Source organism: Syngnathus floridae, chromosome 1, assembly GCF_059516105.1.
Source record: "Syngnathus floridae isolate MCC-2025c chromosome 1, RoL_Sflo_1.0, whole genome shotgun sequence".
Classification (NCBI taxonomy): Eukaryota; Metazoa; Chordata; class Actinopteri; order Syngnathiformes; family Syngnathidae; genus Syngnathus; species Syngnathus floridae.
Window position 1 is genome coordinate 14,895,408 of NC_142413.1, and position 16,327 is coordinate 14,911,734.

Below are 16,327 nucleotides of genomic sequence, written 5' to 3' on the forward strand. Positions count from 1 at the left end.
ATGTTTGTAAATGCAGTTTTAATGAGAGTTAGCTAATATACTGATATTGCGCAAAGTTGTAGTCTTGAAGTAGCCTGGTAATAGTCTGATAATACCCTGTAAGGTAAGAATCTCTAAATGTACTGACATGGTTCTAACAAAGTTAATTAGTGGTCCCTGGTTTGCCCCATTCCCTTTGACACAGCCACCCCAAATTGGACAAGCAGTGCCACAATCATCTAGTGCAGAGTAGTTGTACATGTATTCCCCCTCGTGCCATATTTGTTGATGAGCGATGGCCTCTCTCTTTGCACCGCACTCACTTCTAAAATGAGACGTCAGTGGTGTTGTTTGTTGTTCCTGACGACTGAAGAGTGGAATTGAAAAGTGAATAAAGACATCAGTCACATGTTCAGCTTGGCTGTGTTTTAAATTTAAAGAGACTCAGAATATACGCCATCATTTTTTGTCATGATGCATGAAAAAAAGAAATTGAATTGCAATCTGTCTCCCAGCCTGGTTCTAACTGGTCCTAGTCTGGCACTTGTCTTATACTCGTCTGGTACTACACTGGTCCTCATTTGGTCCCTCCTCATTTCTCAAATACGACTAGTCTTGAACTACCTGTTGTATAATTCTAATCTGATGACAGTCTGGGATGCTTCTGCGACTGGTTTTAGTCTGCTCTAGTCTGTTATTAGTCTGTTATTAATGAGGTCCTAAATTAGCAGTAGTCTGATCTAGTTTTCTACTATCCTGGTACTAGTGTGTTACTAATCCAAGTACTAATCCTAGTTTTCTACTAGTCTGGTACTAGTGTATTACGAACCTGAACTAGGTTGCTCAATTCTGATACTGCCCTAGAGCTATTATATTTGTCTTTTTCTAATTTGATTCTAGACTGGTACTAGTCTGGATCTAATCTGGTAGAAGGGTGATACTAGTCTGGTTCTACCCTGGTACTAGTCTGGTCCAGGTTTGTTACTAATCTTGTTGCACTCTGGTAGTAGCTGGGCTTCATCTGTCCGAGTTTAGCACTGGTATGTTTGAACTCCTTTGCTAACTTATTTGCTAACTTACTCATTTTTAATTAGTTCAGCATTAGTCTAGGTGTACTGTCACCTTGGTTTGTCATAATATATCTTCCTCACCTTAACTGGAGGCCGGACCGTCCGTGAGTGTGATCCTCTGTTTCTATAGCGATGACCATGGACGCTATCTTTGCCCACAGGCACATTGGGCGGAGTGAGCAGCAAGATCTTCAGCTGGTAACACAAGACGAGGAAGAAACTATTAAATTATTATTAATTCATTACATCGTGGAGCTACCAGTGTGTCTAGGGAAACATAATCTTCATATCATCATCATCATCATCATCGTCATTGTCACCATCAGCAGTCTTCATAACAGACCAATCAGATGATATCAGATTGGAGAGAAAATACTGCGATTATGTCTGGACTCTGGAGTGTGGTATGATCCCTGGGGAGGGGCAGCTGGCTCTAGTCTGATGTTAATTTGGTTATACTCTGATTCTAGTCAAGTGACAGCCATGTAAAGCATGTCACTGGTCTGATTATGGTTCTAGTCCAGGAGTGGTCTGGTACTGGTCTGTCTGATGTCTGGTATTAATTTGGTATAATCTATGAATGTGGTACAGATTCGGTCACAGCATGGCACTAGTTTGGGTCCAGATATCGCTAAGCCTGATTCTATTCGGGTAAAATCTAATTTTTGCTTTGCCAAGTGATTTCTGTTCTTGTCATCTCCTGAAGTTTACGCATTGAAGGAATGTTTTTTTTTTTCAAACATTACAACATTGTATGAATTCAAGCACCTGTTATTTTGACCTCTCACCATTTTCTCTTTCTATTTTTCCTGAATATAACTGATTAACCTGCTTGCTTTGCTTGTCATTTGGATGATTTACTTCTCAATGTCACCCAAGGGCAGGCCAGGGGTGCACTTATTTTATGTCAAAACACAAAGACATCATTGTCATGAGACTCATTGTTTAGGGACTAAACAATGCCACCGCTGCATTTAGCGCCCTGCTTGGACACTTGATGTGTGTATCTGTGTGTCTGTGTGTGTGCGTGTGTGTGAGTGTAGTTACTATGCTAAACTACATCTTGTATTCTGAGACTCGACCAAATAGAAAATCATCAACTTTCACACAATTTACGCAGCATTTCATAAACCTTTTAAGCCAAGTAATCTTTCAACACCATGACAGAATTGGCACATCCCACCCTTGGAGCCACAACGGTTCGAACGGCACTAACCCTTGCACAAAAAAAAAAGAGTGTACAGCAAAAAAAAAAAAAAAAAAGACTTTCCCAAAACTTTTCAACACCCAGAGAGAGTTGGTACAGCCCTATTCTTGGAAGCACTACCCCAACTCCACCCACCAAAAAAATCTAAACATAACCCATTTAGTGTATATCAACAGCGACTTTAATTTAAGATCAGACATTTCCAAGCTTCTTGATGCGTATATCCCTTCAAAAATGAGACAGAATTGGCGCATCCCCATCCTCAACACCAAAACCTTCCTAACTTGCCAAAACAGATCAAAACTAAGTCAGTACTGCTTGTCCCCACGGGGGGGCTGGAGCCTATCCCAGCAGTCATTGGGCAGTAGGCGGGGGAGACCCTGAACTGGTTGCCAGCCAATTGCAGGCCACACAGAGACAAACAACCATTCGCATTCCCACCTGTTGCCAATTTGGAGTGCTCAATTGGCAAATTTTTGGGATGCGGGAGGAAACCGGAGTTCTCTGGGAAAACCCACGTAGGCACGGGGAGAACATGCAAACTCCACACAGGGAGGGCCAGAGGTGGAATCAAACCTGCAATCTCTGAAGTGTGAGGCAGACGAGCTAACCAGTGCGCCATCTGTTGGAATTACTACAATCCTAAAAAAGTTTCAACAAAGCCTCTTTAGTGGAAACAATAACAGGTCATAATATCATATCCTTTCCCAAACTAGACATGCACCCACAAGAATAAAATTGGTACACCCCTACCACGAGAACTAAAATCTCCCCGACTTGCCAAAAAGTATCAAAAGATACCTCCACTGATACGACATTAGAAAACTGTTTTTTTCCAATATTTTTAAGCCACATGATTGTTCAAAAACATAATAATTTATCACGCCTCATGCTACTCACCCCAATGAATCAAAGGTACATTTTACACTGTAGAACAGCCTTTCCCAAAACTTTTTGACTCTTGCACTACTCTATTAGAGTTGGTGCACCCATTAAATTAGCACGTCTTAATTAAAATTCTAGAGATTGATAGAACACCAACTAGCAAACGGGCCATGCAAACGGAGAGGCCGTGAGACTGAGTGAATATTTATGCTTCAGCCAACTGGAACAAAAGCATCTTTGTAGTCTAGATCCAGCACACAAACACACACAGACACAAAAAAGGTTCTTTGAGCCTCAGTGAATGATGAGTTAGTCCTTCTTTCAGAACACGTTGGCATTGTAGCAGGAGTCTATCATCGTTACAGATATTTAGCATGAAAAGTGTTTCTCAGGTTCAAACCAAGACAAAGTTACAGTAGATTCCTGGAAGTTTTTGGACTTTGGGAATAACAGGGGGCGCAACCGGGAGAGGGAGGGGTGGTCTACTAAGGCATCCCACAATGACGTGTGAAAAGTGAAAGAGGGGGCGCACGCTGGTGGAAAACAAACTAGTAGAGAGCGCTTGGACACCACACACAGATGTGGATTCCAGTATGGTACTAATGCAGACAAGTATAACCAAGTGTACCTGTGCGAATAATTCAACATCTGTGGGTTCAGGTAGCCAAATTCAGGTAGCCATTTGTAAATAAAGTTAGTATGTGATTTATTTTCCTTATTTAGTAAGGAAAGAGAGAAAGAAAAACAGGAAATGGCCTTACCAGAGAAGGGTCCTCTGTGTCCTGCGAGCATTTGATGTGTTTTGCGCCAACAGAAAGATGATGAAGATGGTCGTGGTCATCCTCGTCCTGTTCGGGCTCGTCCTCCCCCAGAGCGGGGAAGACAGAGAGGCCGCCCACCTCTGCGTCTACCATACCGTCGAGGCTGTCTGTCAGAGCGGCCAGCAGCGCCGCGTTTTCCTCTTCAATCTGAAGTGCACCAGAAAACACTTTGACCTTTCTGTTAACCTTGCATCACGAGCATGTGAACAATTATTGATCCCCATTGTATAAAAATCTGGCAACCTTGGTCAGCGTGGCTGAATGTACAAAAGACACTGAAGACCTTCGGCTGTAAAATGTATAGTTTAAAGACCACTTTGTATCGCAAGGGGCATTTTAGGGGATTCTGGCCATTAGAATGGTTGGACAAAGGGAATTCACACGATTGCCACAATCTTTTTAGCAGGTATGTAGTGATAGCTTGAGATGTAAATTTGATTTGTTGTGTAACCATCCCTGTAACTAAATAAAATGCTCTTTCCCCATTGAAAGGCCATTTGCTACAGGCTGTGTTTGGGTTTTTAAAAATAGGAAAGAAGCATTCACACTATAATATTGTACTTTTTAAAAATATAATAATAACCTGGTTAAACAGAATTTAAATAATTTCAATAATTAAAGTGTTGGTTTAATGCTGCAACTCAGTATGATGCTGTAAAAGTCATTTTTAGGAGAGGATGAAGAATTTATGCCTGAATATATTAACTGTCTCCATGTGTTTCTTCACCCTTGGTGTTCAAATCGTAATCCCTTGAAACTCTGGTTTGTAAATGAGGACAACATGGACGCTCACCTCAAAAAGCTCGTCGGGTGTGCTGTATCGGATGGAGGCTGGCGACGCATCCGCTGCCTGATCACTGCACCACTGCAGTTCGCTGAGGCAGTTGACACTGTCAAAGTCGCTGGTGTCCAGCTGCGAGAGGTCAATGTCGGCAAAGTCAGTGTCCAGGCGGTCTGAGCACACCTCCTCCTCCCCATACTGCAGATGCGGAAAAGAAGAGAAGGTGTGGTCAGGGTAATTCACTGTGAAAACTTAGACGCAGAGAAGCAAAGGCACGTAATCAGATAACTGGATTATCGGCACCAGTGTCCATCCACAAAACCCCACTTCCAAGTTGGTATGTTTTGTTTAGAACAGCAATAGAAAATGAATATAAAAAATACTACTTTGAAGGACCTTGAAGCTGGTGAATTTGAGGCTTGACTCCAAACCCCATTTCATTTTGCTACTTTTCACACGAACCAGCCACCCGGATAAAAGCTGCAAAAAGCCTGGGGAAATGTCGGTTTTGAAGGACCTTAGCACAAAAACCTGAGAATAAGCTAGGTGTGACTGCAGAAAATTATCGTGGGTGACCTTTGACTTCAAACCCTCCATTTCGGGTCAGATGCATTTACAAAAAATGTGAGCGCATGCCCTTTGATGGCAACACGGAAGGCACCATATTTTGAAAGTGATCAAATCCAACTATATAACAGCCTTTTGTCTTGAGACTGTGAAAATTGTACAAAACTGAAGACCCTTCATTTATCCGCCTTTGCCTTTAACACAGCCATCACAGGATAATAACAGAGTGACAAGAATCAATGTTATCTACCGTTGCAGCAGGAGTGATTTTCCAGACAGGACTCTAACAGCCTCGTGGTGCACAGTCAGGCACACGCACAGACTGAGCCACGTCATTGTGAAAATGTGAAAAAAGGAAGCAAAGTGTGTGACACAGTGGGAGGAAGTGAGTGTGCTCCACTGGAGACATTGAATAACACTGAAAATGGGAATTAAGTGACAATTGAATAATAACAAGTAGAGTCTCCATGTTGTGAAACACTGTCTACATTGTAGACTGTCTCTATAGTAGTGATAGACTGACATGATTTTATAACGATTATTAGTGGTTAAGGAGGTAAATAACAGCTATTTTAAAGCCAATATTCATTAGCAGTGAAAAAGGAAATTCATTCATTTTAAATAACACATACCCAATTCATTTCAATGCCAAAATGTTCATTAAACAGCAGCTTTTCAGATTTCCATGTTCTTTCTTTCTTTCTCTCTTTCTTTCTTTCTTTCTTTCTTTCTTTCTTTCTTTTTCGCAAACAAATGTCATCTATATTTTAAAATTAAAAGTGCAAAAGTTCAAAAAACAAAAAGTGCAGGGAGCGCTTTTCTTCGTTGTTTTTTTCTTTGTTTTGTTTTTGCAAAACAAACCAAAGTTGGGTTAATTTGACTGGGTCAGTTCACTTTTTAACCCAGCAGTTTTAAGGTTGTATTGTATTGTCTACTGCTACTTCAGAATATGTCTACTGCTACTGATACATGCGGTTGAAAGCCATCACAAACCTGATTTTAGCATATGTGGTTAACTATACAATGGCTAAGGACCCAAATATTGCAAAAGTTACTGGGTGATGTTGCTAACCTCATAGAGGCTTTCCACAATAATGCAGCTTATATTATCTGCATTGCTAAAGTTGGAACGAAGTGTGTAAGTGCAGTGACATTCTTGGAGGCTAAATTATTTGCATGTGTGTACAAGATGTCGTGGTTGTGGGCTGCCACTTTCTGGCGTTTCCGCATTCGTTTGAAACCCATTTTTCTTCTTATGTTTTTGCGGTGTCAAACTTCCGGGTTTGCTTTTCTTCTGGATGTCTGCTATGTTATGAAAAAACGGATGCGCTGAAGAAAAAACAAGGGTTGAATCAGTGAAAAAAAATCATACCGAAAAGTTTACTTGTATCTCTGATCAAAAAGAAATTGTAAAACTTTATTGACGAGAGCACCTGTACATGATATATTGACTGTATGTACGAAATGCACCCCTGTCGAAAAGTAGCTCATTGTAGCAGACTGCAATGACACTGCTAACCTTTAAAAAAAATGATAATGTCACTGATGTGGGCAATTCATGCCATATACTGTATCAGAAAGAATATTGCATTACTCTTCTAATGAACATTTCTTTCATGACTCTAATGAAAATATATGAAATAGTGGCAAGTAATATTAACGTCTGATCTGTTATCTACTTCCAGTCACTCACCATGACTCATTTAGCATGTATTAATTCACAAAGGCGCTTTATCTTCTCAAAATCTACAAAAGGCACTAGTTTTACACCAATGTGAATTTAGAAAAGATTAGCGGCTCTCGTTCATCAGATTCATTCATCTCCCTACCCCTCATTAGTGTGTTTATTTGGCTTTCAAATGGTGATTATGGATTAGCATATGCTCACTGTAACAGCCATGTCTTTGAAATTTAGCATTTGCTTTAAGTATATTTATTCGAGTCGACGCATGATATCACCATGTTTTGCCACATTATTATTTATCATTATAATTACATAATAAAGTGAGATGATCTAATGGGAATTTAGCCAATCATTTTGGTTGGCGGCAGCCATTTTAAGACCCTGACTTGCCATATAATTTGAAACTCCCCAAAATGGAAAATTTGGCCCCCATTCGCCCAAGCCATAAGAACGTTGGGAGGCATGTCTATCAGGCGTAGACCCACAAAATGTTTTTCTTTAAAAGACACTGGAAACCGACCAGCTTGGTTTGAAGCAACAATTTTATAGTTTCCATCCTTATCTGTCTTTCAAAGACATACCTAGTTAGAAGGCACATCAGAAATGTCTGTACTTATTTTACCTGCAATACCACAGTAAAAGAATGAGCAGGGCGGTCGTGACTCTCTACTGTCGAACAGAGGAAAAAAGGCATGGTGAAGGAGCAGACGCCCTCTATTAGACCCTCCCGCTGTTTCATCTCCCTTCAGTTTCTCATGCAGGTGTGTGCTTGCGAATGTCTCTGACACTATTTTAGCATGCTGATCACATCCACAGTCACTCACGTGCGCCTTCAGCTTGCTGGCTAGGCGCATCTTTCTACTCTTTCATCTCATGAAGCACGCTTCCTGATACTAAAGTGGAGTGCAGTCCTCTGCCAAGGCCCCACAATCCGATTAGGATTGGCCCCAAAATGTAATTGGTCCGTCTTCCACACAAAAATTATTGAGGGTTTTTCATTTTTTTGAAATTTTCTATCCAGTTAACGCAAGCAAACTCCTTGGCATTTGACTTGATGTCAGCGTGAATCACCAGTCACTTCAGTGAGACTACAGTGAGCAGCTTTCCAAAACCTCAGTATGCATATGAATTGATATCAACGTTGCACATCAGATACTACAGTGGGCAGCTCCTCACAAGCTATTTCTGCTACAGCATTTGCATATCAGTCTTTGGGCCCTGTTTTTGAATACAGACGCCCAATGCTTAGCGTATATAAACGGCCCCATCTTCATTTTTGTGCTGGGGCTGGAGTTTCCCAGGTTTGAGAATGTGGCAGACCACGTTGCACCTTGCTGCGCGTTTAGAGCTGGCGAACCTCTGGCACACCTGACAATTTGGTGAGAGCGTAAAATCGGCCACAGCTTCAATTTTGTGCAGGGGCAGGTCTAGTTTAGCAGGTGTGTGCATTTCGTACACAGCCCTACACCTCGAAAAGCATATGCCGACATATTCTCCTACACAGCTGTCAATTTGCTGACTCAAAGTAGACTGAATTTTAGACAAGTTAAAAGCAGGTCTAAGTTGAGGCACAGATGGTGTAATGCGAATTGGATGGATTTGACCAAGACGCAGGCAGACAGATTATGAGCCGCTTGGAAATATGCGGTGGATGTCATCGTATTTCATTCATTAATATGAGAACAACATAGGACAATCTCTTGAAATCATTGTAGGGATAAATTAAGTAAATAATTATTGAGCTAGTCTGGATGTCAAAGCTACATGTAGGTCACTACAAACGCAAAACAATCCAAAGCGTCCGTGAATTTCTCCCGGAAGTGCACTCTCTCACGCGACCAAAGCGGGGTCAGTCAAAGTTCATCCTGTGATAATTCTGGCACTCCCAAGTGCCTGCGGCCAGAGTTTGAACATGTCCGAGAAAGAGACACAAATAAAAATTTTGCTTATTCATTGCCTAACGTCCGCAAAGACAATGGCAGGCGTTTAAAGAATTTGTCAGTGTGTCATTGGCTCTCAATATGAAGGTTTAACTGGGCCATTAGGAGGGAGAAAAAAAAAGGCAGATTAAGCAAACGATGCCAGGCATGAAATTATATGGGAGACTACTGATACCTTTGATGTTATTGAGAGGGAATACTTCCAGGGAAATTTTGAGTTCAGAAAGAGTTCAGCGGGTTTCTAAATGGACTATTAAATACGCATGTACGTATATTCACAGGAATACGTGCCATGCTCGGGCCAACTGCCACCTAGTAGAGTTGCTTTGATGCATACTCAAGTTTCGTACACTTCCTACTCCCGATAGCAATAAACATCCATCCATCCATCCATGATGAATAAAAATATCCTTACTCATCATTTGTTATGGTCATTCGCTTCACCAGTTATTCATGTTAGCAGCCACTTCACGCGGTATTAATAAATAGAATGAGCACAAATGACACAGTTTCCAAAAATTGTTCACAACATTTTCAGTGACTGATACACAGAGGTGCATTGAGATATGAGTATAATTTGTTCCTGGACTATGCTTGTGAGTTCATAACATTCATATCTCAAATCATCTTTCCATACTGAAATGAAGCATGAACTACTTACGTCTTAAATATAAAGAATGTAAAGAATTAAAAAGGTTTTACCACATTTTGGCTTCAATTCAATGGACAATGTACTGCTCCCTTTGGTGTTTGCACCATGACTGTCTGGGGGCTGTAGATGACAGACATGCAGACAATCATGGGTTGTCAGTGAGCTGCAGGATAATTGGTCATCCGACGGCAACACCCGTGCAATTGGTTAGCTCATTTATGATGTTTTGCATTTTTTGTTAGAATTGAGGTAAGCTGAAACTACCCTACCATTCAAAAGTTTGGGGTCACTTAGAAATGTCCTTATTTTAATTTTTCTTTTTTTTTCAATGAGGATAACATTAAACTAATCAGGAATACACTAGACATTGTTAATGTGGTAAATGACTATTCTCACTGCACACGTCAGGTTTTCAATGCAAATCTACATTGGTGTATAAAGCCCCATTTCCAGCAACCATCCCTCCAGTGGTCCATTGTGTTTGCTAATTGTGCTAGAAGGCTAATGGATGATTAGAAAACCCTTGAAAACCCTTGTGCAGCTATGTTAATTTCCATGAAAAACACTAAATTGACCCCAAACTTTTGAACAGTGTGTATGTGGTTGCTTTAAATAATGTGTAACTCTGTTTTATGTTTAGCCTGAGGGTAAACTCCAACTTGGAGACATTAAATAACTTTAGGCCTCTTTCTTGATGAATTTTCGATTATTTGCCACACTGCTGTTGTGAAATGCGGTCACTTGAGGTGACTTGTGGCAAGAGGCAGGTTACAAGCTGGACTGGTCACCAGCCAGGGCACACCTATGGGTGATTTGGATCCACCATGCTGCTAGAAATAAACCACAGAGTAAAAAATATTGTCTGCAGTTAAAAAAGCTTGTGACATTCATAGCTGCTGTATATTATTAGTCAAAATCATCTTGACTTCCATGTGTGGTCAAGCCCTGCTCACGGCAACAGTGGAAGACTGAAGAGCCAGAGTGAGGCTGCCAGGACGACGGTGCATGAAAGCCAAGTTATTTATAGTGCTCCCTGCCTGCAGCAGGAGCGCTAACCGTGCTAAAAGAAGCGCGTCGGCGTGGAAAAGCCGACTGGCCCCTCTGCAATGGCCCACGCCGCTAAATTTAAACACCTTCTTCACCAGGGAGTGTTCACCTTTGACAAAGACCAGATGACTATTCTCGAAGGTTTAATTTAGATGCTAAGATAACAAGCTAAAAATATGGCATCATACATTTAAGCTAACTCTTAATATGAGCATTTACTCAGGACAATATGGCTTAATTTGTTATTTTTAGGTAGGTCAGCTGTTTGTGTCCATATGTAGATGAGCCTAGTCAAAAGTTGCACATCTGTCACTACAGTGGACAGCTATTCCAAATTTTGGATATGTATGAATCTTGATTTCATTGAGCATCAATCACTAGGGTGGATGCTGGTGTGTCATCACATTGATTTGTTATTTTTAGGTAGGTCAGCTGTTTGTGTCCATATGTAGATGAGCCTAGTCAAAAGTTGCACATCTGTCACTACAGTGGACAGCTATTCCAAATTTCAGATATGTATGAATCTTGATTTCATTGAGCATCAATCACGAGGGTGGATGCTGGTGTGTCATCACATAAACTGATACCCACAAGTAAATCATACTGTATGTGTGTGTGTGGGGGGGGGGGGGGGATGCTTAAACCAAACAAATCCAGTATAAAAAAACTGGAATGTAATGGACATATGTCATGTGACCTTCAGTGCTCTTTCCGTTAATAAGAGTCTTTATTGATCCACACATGGAGGAAATCCAATACATGCAGTGGTGCAGTGTTATATGAGGTGAAACGTCTCTCTCTCTCTCACTCTCTTTCTCGCACTCACTCTCACACACACACACACACAACACACACACACACACACGCACACACATGCAAGCACGTGCGCGCAAAGGCATACAAACATAAACTTCAAACACACACACACACACAGTAGAAAGCTCAACCCAAGGTCAGCCAGGCGTAGGAGAAGGCCATGCAGGCACTATTTCTTGCTCCTTCTCACACTCTTTCGTCACATAGATGAGGCAAGGCGACGTCGGCAAGATATTCAGCGGCTCAGAAGTACTAATCCCGGGTTAAAAGTTGACATGTGCTGGTTTTGCAATGTATAAAATTGCCTTTCATGAAGTTCCTTTCTCGACAATTATAATCCTCACCCAGTCATCTGTTTTTTCCCAAAAAATCTAGTCACATTATCTGTAATTCGTACTCTCTTGTTTAGTATCAGGAGAAATAAAGCAAACATCAGAAGTAAATTGTCACTGTCAATGTTTTTTTTTCTTTGAATATAAACTGAGATTTGATTTTTTGCGTGGAAAAAAAGCTATTTTAAAGTCCTATCTACCAGCCCCAGTTTTATAGTATACTAACTCGTTTACTATGCCTCCATGTCTGATGGTTAATTAAGGTAAAATGGCACATAGGAGTGCTTTCGTTACAGCAGGAATAAAAGTAAGTGCTCAGTGGAGTACATTCTCCACACATACTTGTTGTATAGAGCACAGTTATAGTGTGTCAGGCAGTGTGAAGGTGAAGCGTTGAGGAATGGTGATGAGGAGGCAACTTCACTGTGATTACCTCACACCCTTGCGGCACATGAAGATGGCCCAATCACCTCCCACCCACACCACCCCCCCGCCGACCAACCGTCCCATCCCGTCCTTTCTTACTTTCTTGGAGGTCACTTTGACAGGAAGTGGTTTAGCCTGACATCCAAGCACTATCGATTATTAGAGCTGCACTTGGACACAAAAGCAGCACGCACAAACACACAAATGCACATCAACGCACGGAACATCAAGCACAGATCACACACAGACATAAACACACACACTGGACAGCTAATCATTAGTAGACAAGTTAGAATTAGACATTATTTACTGGAAGTGAGATGATACGGTAATAAGATTCAGGCATCCACTGGAGCCTTTGTATTTGACAAAAGAGCATCCACTGACGGTGAGGCAAGACACAAGCATCTACTCAAAGAATGGCATTTCCATAACACAAGTGAGCAGCTACTGGAGTGAGGTCTATTCGTAGTACAATATTTATTGTAGATGCTACATCATGCAGTATTAGAAAAAGAAATGCCTCATCTGTCGTAGATTCTAGTCTTTGCATATGTCTCATGAGTTACTCTGCTGATCCGTTTGAGTTTGTTAATTTCCGCCATGTTTTTCCCTTACAGATATAAATATAGCCGTCTGTTTGTCATGTTACCACCTTACGTAAAATTTTTTTGCATATTTCCATTCCACTTATTAGAGGTGGCGCGCAAAACGCAAGAGAATAATCCAGAACATTTTGGTGGAGGTTAAGGCCTTGTTTTTTAGTGATTGACAGGTTGCCGTGTGGCTCAATCATCATGGATCATCCTTCCTCACAGGCGTCACCGAACCCGTGGAGCCGCAACACTCTTATTCCTGAGCCCTGAATCGGCTTTTCCCTCCCGCCAACCCATCGCCACGCCATCTCTGCGGATCTGTCACTTAGGATTGGTCTACCCCTCGTTCCAGTCTTCTCGAGCTGTCACGTGCCGGACAAAAGTCATCCTGTCCAAATTCCACCGTCGCTGAAGAAAAATCTTACTTCTTTAGTCCACTAGTAGACTTTCAGATGTCGTCTAATTATTGAATTGCCCCTGATACGCTGCCGGTGTTTTTCGATCGGACTTTTTTCTAGTGTCGTTGATCTGTGTGAAAGGCGCAAACGTTTTTACTAATTTCTCTGATAACAGCACATGCGGATAAATTTAGAATCTACTATAACAGCACTGATGCAGCAATTATGTGGGAACTGTGTATCAAAGAACCTTAAGAACACTTCTAGGCTTTAGAGGTGGTATTATGTACTGTCAGCGTGAAAGGGAATGCCGTATTTTCGGGACAGGGGCAGTGATGTTTAACAAAGGACACACGCATCAAGTGATAGGACTGCGGAAACCGAAAACAATTAAAAGAGAATAAGCTTAAAGTAAATGGAAACTGGCCCACAAGTTTGCATGCGGCTGCTATTACACCAGGAATAAGAAAGACAAGCTGACAATATACGCACACACAGATACAAGGACTGTGATTGGATGTGATTGATTCCATCGTAATCCTCATTGGCTTGCACTGTGAGTATGTGCTGTTCTATATTTAGCTCATGCATGGGTCTCATGACTTGCTCTAAGTAGGCTGCCTCTGACTTGAGGAGCGTCTGACACACACAGATGACCTCTCTCTCACACACAGGCGCACTGATATCAATGTGCGCCAAAGGGAATCATCACGTTTCAAACATCAAATGAAGAGTCTGAGATTGTGTTTACATGACACTGATCTCATTAAGACTGGAAAGGGTTTTGTTCTTGCCTCGCCTCCATACAATATTGTTAAGGTAAAGGCCTCACCGCCAATAGGTGCTGTTTTGTAGAAAATAGTATATCAAAACTTAAGGCCTCATCTCCAGCACATACCGATGTTTTGCAGGATATAAAGACATTACATTCTATAGGACATTATTAGCATGGAGGCGAGGCAATTGAATGTATACTTCTACAAAACCTTAGCATACTAGATGTTTGGCCTTCACATATAGCTCATACATCCAAGAAGATTTGGAGTTCTACTAGCAGTAAAGCTGCCTCACATTTACTAATACAAGACGTGAGCATCTACTGATGATTTACATACAATAATATATTAGCATACTTGAGGTGAAGCATTTACATATATATTGCTACCACTGCCGCATTAATGCACACAGGGTGTCCTTGATCCAAGAGGAGGTCAAACGCTCCCAATCAGTCTCGGCCAGGGAACAAGCTCATTAGGAGGCAACCGATGGGAACAAGCTCCATCTTTCTCGCACACGCTACGGCACCACGCTTCACATTTTCCATCACATCTCCTTGTCACATGCCGTGGGGACGCGTGAGAGGCATGATACACATTATATTGCTTCACGTGAGAATCAAATGACACAATTCAGGGGGGCCTTATGCAAATGGACTACAAAAATGTCTTTGTTTTGTAGTCCATCTGCCATAATCTTTTTTTTTCGCTGCTGACTACTCTTGCTGTGTTCACATCCACTTCTGTATGAGTAGTATTATAAGGGATGTTCCTTTTTTCTCTTTCAAACTGACACCAAACTGAGTACCGACAACAATCCATGGAGATCTCATTTGGACGCGACCCCCGTGGGGAAAGCAGTACAGAAAATGGATGGATGGATTTGGGTGGGAGTCTGACCTCTAATATATATTGTATCTGGTTATAATGTTAAAAACATATCTCAAGTGCCAGTAGATGGTGTTTGTCTCAATTGGACTGTGACACAGCGTGCTGCCTTGCGGCACATAAAATACGTATCACACACGGTCTCGCACACAAACACACACACGCACACACACACACACACATACACACAAAAGCACTCTGTCAAGGTCGTTGGGTAGGACTTCGAGGAAACGCACAGATAAGTAACATGACACGTGGAGGACAGTAGAGAAAGTAGATGGAGGAAAACTGGGGTTCAGACCGATTTTCCATCAGTCCCATCTCTTCAGTCTCCAGTCTAAACCCAACCAACTGATGTCCAACACAATGAATAATAAAGTAAAACACTGGAGTGCATTTGTCTCCAGATTGTGTTGAACTCAGTGACTTCAATTCAAATATAAACAAAGCATGGAAAGAGGCCCACCAATCTGAGCATTAAATTGTATAGCTTCATAGATAGACAATACCCATTTGTATAATGTATAATATATATGAAATTGGTAATTAACAACCAAAGCTTTTTTGGGCTGGTTGCTTGTTTATGTTAATGATGTGGGATGGAAGGATGAAGTCGATACGGGAGGCAGCTTCAAAAGCTTAACAGAGATGGGATGGTGACCGGCTGCGTGAAAAGGTATTCCGCAATGGCGGAATGATGTGGCTACACTGTTTAATCCGCCTTTTTTCCTTGTTTTTCTGTTGTGTATAAATGACATGGAACGGCCTGTATCCGGGCAGATTAAGCACTCATAGCACAGTGACTAATCTAAATGGCCTAGACACAAGCACGCACACACACATGCACACACACTAATTCTTGTTCCGTTCACCTCGTTCATTCCTCTTCTTCTCCACTGGCTGGCTGTCTTGTAGGTGAGGCCCTGCCCTCCTCATCTTCCCTATCATCATCATCATCCTTGTGTGTGTGCGTGCGTGTGTGTGTGCAACTAGCTGTGTGGTCACGACTCTTAAAACCAGCGAAGAGAAGGGAGGAAAAGAAGCAATGGAGTCCATAATGTTGCAAATTTCTCAACAAACACACATAAAGACACCTGCAGAGAAAGTCTCATTCATGCACTTGAAGATGCACAAATTATTTGATCTGGAGAAGTGAATTGTGGAGATGGTCATTTATTGCTGCAAACAAATAAAATTATGTTCCCCAAAAGTTGTGAAGCAGAGGTTCATACACACACACACGCACACACACATATACATATGCATACATATACACACACACATATACGTAGTACCAATTTGATGAGTTCTTGGGAGTAGATATCATGTACACTCCAGATCAAAGCACAAGACCAAGCGATACTCTTTATTTTCCTTTCCCTTCACTTTGCGTCTAAATATGGAAGTTCCTTTTGGAAGCCTTCATCGTGGTTCTCCAGAGGGATGCACTCTCACTTGCATC

The 16,327-nt window shown here is 41.5% G+C and overlaps 1 protein-coding gene across 2 annotated transcripts in view; it reads right to left on the reverse strand.

Annotated features, from left to right (window-relative positions):
- ppargc1b (peroxisome proliferator-activated receptor gamma, coactivator 1 beta) overlaps nt 1-16,327 on the reverse strand; it is a 61,915-nt gene that overhangs the window by 12,726 nt on the left and 32,862 nt on the right. The window contains exons 1-4 of one of the 2 annotated variants that reach the window (XM_088375099.1): nt 5,561-5,607; nt 4,756-4,941; nt 3,903-4,109; nt 1,131-1,244 (exon numbers count right to left, since the gene is read on the reverse strand). In XM_088375099.1, the coding sequence (XP_088231225.1) occupies nt 1,131-1,244; nt 3,903-4,055 (267 nt within the window). In that variant the 5' untranslated portion in view covers nt 4,056-4,109; nt 4,756-4,941; nt 5,561-5,607. Of the gene's footprint in view, nt 1-1,130; nt 1,245-3,902; nt 4,110-4,755; nt 4,942-5,560; nt 5,608-16,327 lie in introns of those variants that run through there. The other variant, XM_088375092.1, reaches the window with a different exon arrangement.